The sequence below is a fragment of the Tachypleus tridentatus genome, chromosome 3 (genome assembly GCF_004210375.1).
Source record: "Tachypleus tridentatus isolate NWPU-2018 chromosome 3, ASM421037v1, whole genome shotgun sequence".
NCBI lineage: Eukaryota > Metazoa > Arthropoda > Merostomata > Xiphosura > Limulidae > Tachypleus > Tachypleus tridentatus.
In genome coordinates this window covers 37,381,598-37,394,163 of record NC_134827.1, presented here as the reverse complement: position 1 = coordinate 37,394,163, position 12,566 = coordinate 37,381,598, and the positions used below count along the sequence as shown (strand labels likewise).

Genomic DNA, 12,566 nt, shown 5'->3' with positions numbered 1-12,566 from the left:
CGAAAATCAGGGAAAAACTCAGTCAAATGAACCAGAAGAAACTGCAGACGTAGTCGAAGACCCTTCTAACAATTTTGGTATTTCCATAACCACCGTGTCGCTTACTACTGTGCAAAGTAACTTGTCTTCCTTTGATGATGGAACTACCGACAACATGCTAGCGATAAGAAACTTGCAGTTTAGGAACCAAATCCTTGTTACAACGAACAAAAGCTTAGATGAATCGCCTGATGATGATGTATTACAGAATGATACCTCAACAAATATTTCAGTGACCACAGCAAACACAAATACTTTGTTGACCTCTTTAGGACTATCGAATGAAACTCAACATATCACTATGTCCACGATAACAGAATCAACAGTTGAGGGCTACTACAGAACGGTGAGGTCAATAGGACCGACAATGGAGTCAGGGAAATGAACGTATCTACGATATTGACTTCAAACTTCAATATCACCGAGACATTCTTTGAAGACTTCGTTTTGGAACAGAGTCTACTCGAAGCAAACGTTACCAAGCCAACTCCAGAAGAGGTTTATGCTACCACCATTTTTGAAGAAGATGATAAAATCAATCAAAATGCGAAGTCTGTGAAGGACTTCTCGTCTGAAGGCACCAATAGTCCTAAGTACTCAGATGTTGAAACTGACCAAAGAACTAACATGTATGAAGCAGATATTTTTTCTGGTGTGTCAGCTAATACCACCACTTTAGAAGACACTTCCATGAATACTGAAGTACACGGTGTCCTGGATGAATTAACTGAAGATTCTGGTACACAGGTAGCTTCCGGTGGACAGTCTTTAGAAAATTCAACCAGAATGGAGAGAAAAGAAGGAGGCGTTGCTACGCTTGTGTCTTCTCAGAACAACACACCAATCACTGAGGAGGCATCAAACTCTTCTGAGGAGTATCATACCTTGAAAACCTCTGATACTTCAGGTGTTACCAACCTAATAGATACAACGCTCATAAACTCGACAACTGGGGCGACTGAAAACGCAACACTGATATCTAGTCTGAGTTCTGTTTATTCAACTTTACCACTTTTACCAGAAGATGCTACTCTTGACCAATTAGAAGAAGATAAAATTATATTTGTTAACAAAACCTCCACATTTCCCAGAGCTGATCAGAGTGATTTATTTCATTTCAATGAAGGCAAAACAAAAGACAGTGTCAATAATAAAAACCTTACAAATTCTTTGGACTCTGATGGAACTTCCTTGGCTAGCAGTGAAGAAATGACAAACGAAACAGATTTTAACGAAGAGTCTACGTTTAGCAGCGAAATCTTCACAAGTACATCTGATTTTGGCGAAAGCTTTACGAATTCGTATGGCTTAACTGAAACTTCCACTGTTAACAGTGAAAACTTTATAAATGGTTCTACGTCCAAAAAAACAGAAGTCTTTAAAAATTCGTCTATGGCAAACGAGTACTTCAGGAATGTATATGAATTTAACAAAAATGTTGTGAGTAATGACAAAAACACGACGAAAACATTCGAATTCAACGATCCTTTATTGGTTAACAATAAAAAAATCACATACTCGTCTGACTTCAACGAAACCTTTGCGGATTCACTTGTTTTTAATAAAACTTCCATATTTAATAATGGAGACTCCACAGACACGTCTGACTTCAACGAAAATTTCACGGATTCACCTGTTCTAAATCAACCTTCCGTGTCTAACAATGGAAACTTTACAGATTCAACCATTACGGATTCACCTGTTCTAAATCAACCTTCCGTGTCTAACAATGGAAACTCTACAGATTCAACCATTACGGATTCACCTGTTCTAAATCAAACTTCCGTGTCTAACAATGGAAACTCTACAGATTCAACCATTACGGATTCACTCGTTTTTAATCAAACTGCCGTGTCTAACAATGGAAACTTTACAGATTCAACCATTACGGATTCACCTGTTCTAAATCAAACTGCCGTGTCTAACAATGGAAACTTTACAGATTCAACCATTACGGATTCACTCGTTTTTAATCAAACTGCCGTGTCTAACAATGGAAACTTTACAGATTCAACCATTACGGATTCACTCGTTTTTAATCAAACTGCCGTGTCTAACAATGCAAACTTTACAGATTCAACCATTACGGATTCAGTCGTTTTTAATCAAACTGCCGTGTCTAACAATGGAAACTTTACAGATTCAACCATTACGGATTCACTCGTTTTTAATCAAACTGCCATGTCTAACAATGGAAACTCTACAGACTCATCTGGCTTAAATGAATCTTCTGTGCTGAACAGAGAAATCGTGACACAGTCTTTTATCATCAGTGAAACTACTGTGTATAATGGTGACAACTTTACGGCCTCTCCCGACATCAGTGAAACTTATGTGTTGGTTAATGACAACTTTACTGACTTTAACGAGTCTGTGCCGTTAGATAGTAGAAACCTAACAAGCTCCAGTGCTTTCAATGAAACATTTGTCAATGACAATGTAGGTTTCACATATCCATCAAATCTGAGTGATGTTCTTAGCTCAAACTCTGAAAATTCCACGGACCTATTCGATTTATATGAACAAAACGTAACTACACCAGAATTTTCGGGAAAACAGTGGTCTAATTTTTCTCTAGATAGGCCTGATAATCGTATCATGGCAGTGTTGAATGAATCCTTAGATCTGGGAGAATTGAAGGAGACGATGACCAATAGAACTGCGAAAGAACAAGGTTGTGCAATTGGTAAGTGACCACTCTAGTATTGATTTAGAAACATTTATAAAAATAATATGTTAGGACTGAATAAAGGTATTAAATGTTTAAATCATAACCTGAACATTGAAACTTTTTAGAAATTAACATTTTTAATGACAAATTAAATAATGTTTTTATTTCTTTCTAAACACAGCATCTTACAAAAATGTTTGTTCTTTGTACACTTTATGAATTACGTAATTTTTTTAAAAATTAACCTTATATTAAACATCATAACGTATCTTCATGTATTAACTCTATATTACACATTATAACGTATCTCCCGTACTAACCCTATGTTACACACTGTAACGTATCTCCACCTATTTACCCTATGTTACACATTACAATGTATCTCTACGCACTAACCCCATATTATACATTATAGCGTACTAATCCTATGTTCTTTTTTATAACGTATCTCCACGTACTAACCCTATATTGTATATTATAACGTATCCCCACGTTTTAACCCCATATTTCACATTATAACATCTCCACGTGTTAACCCTATATTATATATTATAATGTATCTCCACGTGCTAACTCTATATTATATATTATAACGTATTAACCCTATATTACACATTGTAACGTATATCCACATATTAACACTATATTACACATTATAACGTATCTCCACATATTAACCCCATATTACATATTATAACCTATCTTCACGTACTGACCTTATATTACACATTATGACCCATCTTCACGTATTAACCCTATATTATATATTATAACGTATCTCCACGTATTAACCCTATATTATATATTATAGCCTATCTTCACGTACTAACCTTATATTACACATTATGACCTATCTTCACGTATTAACCCTATATTATATATTATAATGTATCTCCATGTGCTAACCCTATATTATATGTTATAACGTATCTCCACGTACTAACCCTATATTATACATTATAACGTACAGGTAACCTGTCTCCATTATTTAATATACAAACAAGTTCTTCAGTCCTGTAGTTGAATGGTCGTATCTCCAGGTAACAGTTTAAATAAACCATGGAATTTTATTGGCTGCTCATTCTAACAATATTACCTCTAGGTAACGCACCCATTTATAACTTAACAAAATGTAAATACAATATGAATATTTTTTGTGCACTAGAGACCTATTTAAATATAAAAATCAGAGTAAACAACATTTGAACCGTATTATGCGTACAAATTTAGGGTTAATTAGAATCTGGTTTTTACTTCATTTAATGACCAGGTCAGAAGACAAATAATGAAAACAGTGAAATCAATGTAATTTAGGTAGGTTATTACTGCATCAAAAAGATGTCTTTAGATGTTATAAAATTCGTTTTTTTTTGTTAACAAGGTGAGTTCACGTGCGATGGAGAATATAAATGTCGAAGTGTTACACAGATCTGTGACGGTTTCGTGGATTGTGCAGACGGATCAGACGAAAGCACTTGTAAGCGCACTTTTTAAATACTTTTAAGCATTAGAATTTATTTTTGGAAAAACAAATTAAGCTACAATTTGTAACGATTAAAACATGAAGACGAAACACGGAATGTTGCATAACACAACTTTATTTTATCTTAATAATACGATTACTAATACAACAATGAAGCCCACTGTTTGGTTTTCGTGTCGCAATCACAATGTTTCTTTTGTTTTCAGCATTTCTCGCTCGAAGCTCAGAACTCCCTAACCTTGGATATCACTAAGTTATGAAACGTGCTAAAGAATAAATTAGTGATTTATATGTAGTATTTTATTTAACCCAGCCACGTCCGGTGTTGGATTCTTCGTTTCTTGAAAGCAGTTACATACCCTACTCAATTAATAAAATTAGAGACGTTCTTTGACGTTCGTTTCTAGATTTTATTTGATTTATATGTTCCTCGGTGGGTTAGCTGTAGGTCTACGGAGTTATAACACTAAAATCAACGGTTTGATTTTTTTCGGTGGACACAGCAGATAGACAGATATAACTTTGCTGTATAAACTAACACACACAATTTATTTTTAATAAAATATTATGACCTTTAATCGTTTATTCTAAATTATTTTATTTTATTCAACTCAAAATTGTTTTCGAGCCTATGTTTAGCTTCAATGTTTATTTCCTATTTAAAGATTATACGTCTAGAACACTGTGCTTTTTTTGTTATTTATAAATGTATACGTACGTACATGGTAAAGCCGTGGATATTTTACCTCAACAATTCGTCGTTTAAGTTTAAGATATAACGAGTATTGTTTGTTTGTTTTAATATCGTGCAAAGCTACACGAGGGCTATCTGTGCTAGCCGTCCCTAATTTAGCAGTGTAAGACTGGAGGGAAAGCAGCTAGTCATCATCACCCATCGACAACTCTTGGGCTATTCTTTTACCAATGAATAGTGGGTTGACCGTATTATTATAACGCTTCCACAGCTGAAAGGGCAAGTATGTTTGGTCCGACGGGGATTCAAACCCGCAACCCTCGGATTACGAGAGTAAAAGAGAATGTGGAAAATTTCTCCATATGAAGCAATCATCTTTTCTTCGACAGCTTCACAAGTCTGTAACACTCACCAACCTTCTAAGGTTAACATATTTTGAGTATTTCGTGCGAGAAACAACTAAAAAAATGTTGATATACTAACACCAACATACATTCCAATGAATAATACACAGCGATTACATTTTAATTAACGCTAATATTCACGGTGTTTCGTGACTTTACGTAGTGTCGATAATGCGGCGTTTCCTTTCTAAGACCTGAAATAAACTTTAATATCTTCTAAATTTGTTTTATCAAAATTATATTGTTTTTATTTAGATGCTAGCTAGATGGCGCATAACGCTAAGAAGAAGAATGTTCGTAGAAGATTCGAGAAACTTTCCGTGCTTTGTAACCCTAAGTGGTCAATGTAAATTCAAGTAGTTAATACCCAAGTAGTTGTTGATTAAGAGAAGACTGGCCAAGTAATATTATTCAGTAAGGGTTAGCGCTTCTTTAAATTAATCAGTAACTTTGTCAGCATCAAGAAGTTTTTTATTGGTTATTATTAGTGTATTAGGCCTACAACTGTAACAGAGTTTTATGTTTAAAAGCGTATTTGTGAACTTTAGGCCTACACCTTGTGCCAAAGTGAAAGTAGTTTGCAGCAAACATTAAAGAAATTAATTAATTTACTATTTTTACATGATCTGGACTTAACATAGCCAAAAGAAGCCGCCTTATGGTAAAACACGTCGGAACAACATATGTATATATATATATATACTCGAAGCCATTCAGAGAGTTATCTGCCATGAACTTTAAGTTTTTATAATTTCTTACACGTTCAAAAACTACACGTCGAAACTCAATCCGAAGTAAGCGAGTTGAAAACAATAATACTGACCTCTATTGTTATCTTACAAAACAGGAGGCCGGCAATGCCAGGTTCGACTCGTAATCTGGGGATGGCGGGTTCGAATTCTCGTCGCACCAAATATGCTCGCCCTTTCAGCCGTGGGAGCGTTTTAATTTTACGGTCAATCCCACTATTCGTTGGTAAAAGAGTAGCCCAAGAGTTGGCGGTGGGTGATGATGACTAGCTGCCTTCCCTTTAATTTTACACTGATAAATTTTGGACGGCTAGCACAGATAGTCCTCGTGTAGCTTTGCGCGAAATACAAAAATAAAACAAAGCAGGAAGTTCAGCTCTAGCTGCAGATGTGTGTAAATATGGTAGAAAAAGCACTGGTGTTTTTTATTTCCTCAGTTTTTCCTCTGTGTGTTTGTCAGGTATAAAATAAACTGAAAACGTAATAGATAATAAAAGAGTAACCGCCTATGAACGTGTTGGGAACGTGGAAATGGGTGTATACCACTTGAACGTAGCTGTACGGTCACGTGATGGTGTTTTGGATGTTAAGAATTGTAAGGAAAACTTGAAAATGTTTTCAACTGTTGTAAAACGAAATTATGGAGGGGATAAATTGTACACAGAATATTATGATCGACACTGGAGAATCATCACTGGTCAGTAGTGGTGTTGCGTTATAATAAGGTCAAACGTTTTAAACACCTAATTCCATGAAATAACAAACTACAGTTTAAGTGCTTTATTAAACATATTATTATTGGTGACCCCAAATGGGCTAGTGCAGATACAGTGTTTAAAAATGGATCTCGACACACCATACAGCCCCTAATTAAAAACTTGTGAAGATCTATAAGTGTACAGCATCTGATAATAAAAACTCCACGTTTTTTTCAATGAAATAAATTTTCTGTACCTGTGGTGCGAAAGACAATTCATATTAGAGATGCCATGTTTCGTGTACTTCTTAATGGATTGTCCTGAAATTTGGTGTGTGAAGCAAAGGTCCTCTGGAGCACATCCACTGAAAATATTTAATAGTCAGGATTACCGCAGTCAGAGGTATAGATGGTAGAAAGTCCCTAAACAATCACTCCTGTTCACCGACGGTACAGCGTTAAGTCTACGGATGTACAACGCTAAAATCAGGGGTTCGATTCCTCTCGGTAGACGCAGCAGATAGCCCGATGTGGCTTTGCACACACACACACACAATCACTCCTATTCACCGACGGTACAGCGGTAAGTCTACGGATGTACAACGCTAAAATCAGGGGTTCGATTCCTCTCGGTAGACGCAGCAGATAGCCCGATTTGGCTTTGCACACACACACACACACAATCACTCCTCTTCGTAACACACAATTTGTAGTGCAATTTTTTTTTCTTTTATGGCCATACGACAAGTACTGTGTATCTTGATATAATGATAAACACTACACGTGTAAACAACTACCATTAACAGTAAAGCTACTCTTAAAAACATTTATTGAATTTATTTGGCATGTCTTGCACGTATACTCAATCTCAGAACATAGGTCGTTTCGTATGTTATTAAAATACGATGTAATTAATACACAACGTTTCGTATTATTTGTTTTAAATATTCTTACACTGCACTGTTTGACTTTTATAGTAAAATACGGTAAAAATAATCTAAAAACGTGTTTAAAAGTTGTAGCTAGCTATGTTTAAGTCATATTTCGTAAAAACATCACTCTTTCTGAGTACCGGTTTGTTTTCTGTCTGAAACATGTTTAGATATTTGTCACAATATATTTAATGTTTCGGATGAAGAACTGGCCTTCATAATTCTGTGCCTCATGAACATTGATGTGGTGTTAAGTTATAAAGAGCCATGCTAATATTTCAATCACGCGTGTGACGTTACCATAAGGTGAAGGCACTCATATTCAAAACCTAATTTTCATTTCTGGATTTCATGTGCTGGAGCGTTACCTCCGGGGCGTTCCGCCAGCACTTTATTCCTGCTCATAGATGCTGTAAATTCGGTATACGCCAAATCCATTTGTTATTATATATATTGTTAGGGTATGTAAACTCAGTATAGAACATTTCTATTTATTATCAGGCAGGTGACAGCACTGTCTATGTAGGGATGGTTGAGGTTGTTAATCCAAATTGGTATTTTTCAGTATCTCCTCAATAAGTCATCAGAACTTTACAATACTATACAGTGTTTCCTTTTATTACAATGTCTGAGTAATGTTTGTAACTGAGTCACAGGTTCTGATAATGTTTGTAAATATCGTAGCAGAAGGTTTGAATTTCCTGTTTTTCTTGCTTCTGTGGGCCAGCATGGCCAGTTGATAAAGGCGTTCGACTCGTAATATGAGGGTTCCGGGTTCGAATTTCCGTCACACTAAATATGCTAGCTCTTTCAGCCGTGGGGAGGTGTTTAACGTTCGGTTAGTCCCACTATTCGTTGGTAAAAGGGTAGTTCAAGAGTTGGTGGGAGAAAATGATGACTAGCTGTCTTCTAGTCTTACACTGCAAAATTATGGACGGCTAGCGCAGATAATAATCGTGTAGCTTTGCACGAAATTCAAAAACAAACAAACAAATTTTCTTCTGTTTATTTTATATTACATGACAATTCAAGACCAAAAACAATGGTAGGAACCACCTTCAGTGAGATGACATAGTTTCAGATGGACTACCCACTTTTATAAGTATTGTTAATAACTAGTAATAATTCAAGCATCATTCCAGTTTAAACGATTTTATCATTAACTCTTGAAGTTAGCTTTCTTACAGATATATGGTGTACTTTTAAAAAAGCGAATATACAGGGTAAAACAGAAATTACCAGCAAATAACAGATAAACAATAAATATAACAGTTGAGAGGTTAATGTATTTATAAATTTGTTATAAATCTTATATTTACATAAGTTTATGTCTTTATTTAAATAGGATTACTGTGGTCCCAATATTCAACAGTTTATATCTTTATTTAAATAGGATTACTGTGGTCCCAATATTCAACAGTTTATATCTTTATTTAATTAGGATTACTGTGGTCCCAATATTCAACAGTTTATATCTTTATTTAAATAGGATTACTGTGGTCCCAATATTCAACAGTTTATATCTTTATTTAAATAGGATTACTGCGGTCCCAGTATTCAACAGTTCAGACCTTTACTTGATTTGTTCCATTACCTATAAGTAAAACTTAAGTGAATGTTGCCTTTGTATTTAAAATACTAACATTATTAATTGTTTGGTCATTAGGTGAGGACAGCTGTGGGTCCAATTTCCGTTGTGACAATTTCACGTGCATTAGTAAAACTGCTCATTGTGATGGCATTTGGGACTGTGTGAATGGCACAGACGAGACTGATTGCGGTAAGTATGAGAAACGTTTAAAAACATCAGATGGTTTGAGTTTCTTTAAATGGTTTGAGTTTCTTAAAGAATTTTCTTTAACATATCTTTATTTGGAGCCTTTAAAATTTTCAATGTACTTTTGTCACCATTTAACTGTTAAGAATGTAATCGACAAAATATTTTAAAATGAATTTCTCTTTCAAAAGATGTTTCTCGGAAAGAAAAGCAAGAAAAATGAATAACTATATCTATATATATATATAGATATTAAATATCCACTACTGTTAATAATAAAACATTAACTATAATTGTTTTGCCTGGCATGACCAAGCGCGTAAGGGGTGCGACTCGTAATCCGGGGTTCGCGCCCGCGTCGCGCCAAACATGCTCGCCCTCCCAGCCGTGGGGGCGTTATAACGTGACGGTCAATCCCACTATTCGTTGGTAAAAGAGTAGCCCAAGAGTTGGCGGTGGGTGGTGATGACTAGCTGCCTTCCTTCTAGTGTTACACTACTAAATGAGGGACGGCTCGGTACAGTGGGCTAACAACCTACTCACTTAAATACCTGTTGAAGAATCCGCAAGTGATTGCGGCCCTATATTCCTTGATGGAATGTAATGGTGATAACTAACTAACTATAATTGTTTTAAATTTTCGTTATATAATTGTACCAGTAACAGAATTGCTTGAATGTTTATTTTCTATAGTTCCAAACGAATGTGGACAACATGAAGTGATGTGCCTAGATGGCAGCACGTGTATAAAGCCTCTGGATATTTGTGACGGTAACTACAACTGTCACGATAGAAGTGACGAAGTTGGATGTGGTGAGAAATTATTTAGCAAAAATATAATGACACTAGCGTTAAATATTCAGTGACAAACTTTATATATGTCTCACCCTAAGAGTCAAAGTTACAAAATGTATAACGTTCTTATGTGCTTTGTTTTTTTTTTTGATGATAATGAACTTCACTACAAATGTATTTCTGTAGTGAAGTTCGATTTGTTATTGTGTGGAGCTGAGCTTTTCTGATCAAAAACATCTTAGATATAAAAACAAAAGTGGGACTAAAAGCAATAACAACTTAACAGTAAGTATTCAATCATTAGTTAGCCAGGCCGCATTTTTTGTTCAACTTGAATTGTGGATAAAACAAATTACGTAGCCTGACTAACTAACTAACGAATTTTTGTTGTTAATTTCCTAACAATGCTATAAGGTAGCAGTTTGGCCAACAGTTTGATCTTGTTTTTATGAATCGAATGCTCAATCGTTTGTTTTTTTTGGCTGCATCATTTTTCACATCTGAGATATTTTTGATTGGATATCATGACTTTTTGTCAATACATACCAACAAAACACAGTCAGTAAGAAAGTAACATTCGATAATAACCAACGTTATCTTTAGGATCCCTATTGTTCAGAACAGCTCTATACGTTACAGAACCAGCCACATTCTTTAAAATAGATGCTGAGAGTTTCCCTCTCGAAATCAGTGTGTTAATAACTTTCTTTATGGTAACGCAATGGAATCTAGATTAACAGTTTTTGTCATCATCTGTATGCACTCGATACAACAATATCAAACATCATTATTTATGCTGATTGCTTAAGCTTATATCACTGACTCTAAACGCTATTGAATTAGTATAGTTTTATAAAATTTAACAAATTTGTGCTGAGACGTTAACAATAAATAATTAATGAGAACTGTCTATCCGTATGATTCTACTGAAAACTTGAGCTACAAACTGTTAATCTAGTTCACTTAGCCTAACCAATACTTATATATCAGCACGTCCTTTCATCTTATAATTTTGTTGCTCTAAATCAGCTGTTACGAATAACAAAAACTACAAATAGTCCACGTTGTTAGATGAAGCATTAATGAAAGTATTAGACTGATAGTTCGTATGACGTTGTGCCAAGGTGTGCGCAAAACGTTTAGTTAAAATTAAGTATTGAATAACTTTGCACATGTGGCTTATAATTGTATATGGACAGCGTTTGACACCCAATTATAAGTGTAAAGATATGTCAGTGTACCAAATTTTAAAACAAAACAATTCATATAAGTTGTTGTTTTGTCAAATTTCTCTACTTTCGGTGCGAAGAAGAAAAAATTGCAACAATTTGAATCAAAACTGGAGATGTATCGCTTGTTTTCTTAATGTATGGTCTTGAAATTTGCTATCTGAAGTAAGTTTGTTTGTTTTTGGAATTTTGCACAAAGCTACACGAGGGCTATCTGCGCCCTTACGGTGAAGTAAGGGTCCGGTACAGAATATTCACTGAAAATATGTAATAATTTGAAGTACCACAGCCCGATAGTTTGGAGTACCACAGCCCGATAGTTTGGCGTACTACAGCCCGATAGTTTGGCGTACTACAGCCCGATAGTTTGGGGTACCACAGCCCGATAGTTTGGAGTACCACAGCCCGATAGTTTGGGGTACCACAGCTCGATAGTTTGGAGTACCACAGCCCGATAGTTTGGAGTACCACAGCCCGATAGTTTGGAGTACCACACCTCGATAGTTTGGAATACCACAGCCCGATAGTTTGGAATACCACAGCCCGATAGTTTGGAGTACCACAGCCCTATAGTTTGGAGTACCACAGCCCGATAGTTTGGAGTACCACAGCTCGATAGTTTGGAGTACCACACCCCGATAGTTTGGAATACCACAGCCCGATAGTTTGGAGTACCACAGCCCTATAGTTTGGAGTACCACAGCCCGATAGTTTGGAATACCACAGCCCGATAGTTTGGAGTATCACAGACCGATAGTTTGGAATACCACAGCCCGATAGTTTGGAGTACCACAGCCCTATAGTTTGGAGTACCACAGCCCGATAGTTTGGAGTACCACAGCTCGATAGTTTGGAGTACCACACCCCGATAGTTTGGAATACCACAGCCCGATAGTTTGGAGTACCACAGCCCTATAGTTTGGAGTACCACAGCCCGATAGTTTGGAATACCACAGCCCGATAGTTTGGAGTACCACAGCCCGATAGTTTGGAGTACCACAGCCCGATAGTTTGGAATACCACAGCCCGATAGTTTGGAATACCACAGCCCGAGCTACAGAAAATGGAATATTGTTATTGTTAATAGCATATGCCA

General features: G+C 35.9%; 1 protein-coding gene across 1 annotated transcript in view; it reads left to right on the top strand.

Moving 5' to 3' along the window:
• Positions 1-420: 420 nt before the first annotated feature.
• Positions 421-12,566, top strand: part of LOC143245799 (uncharacterized) — a 34,307-nt gene continuing 22,161 nt past the window's right edge. Inside the window, exons 1-4 of the mRNA XM_076492051.1 lie at positions 421-2,725; positions 4,092-4,187; positions 9,336-9,449; positions 10,140-10,259. Of these exons, the coding sequence (XP_076348166.1) occupies positions 421-2,725; positions 4,092-4,187; positions 9,336-9,449; positions 10,140-10,259 (2,635 nt within the window). The remainder of the gene's footprint in view (positions 2,726-4,091; positions 4,188-9,335; positions 9,450-10,139; positions 10,260-12,566) is intronic.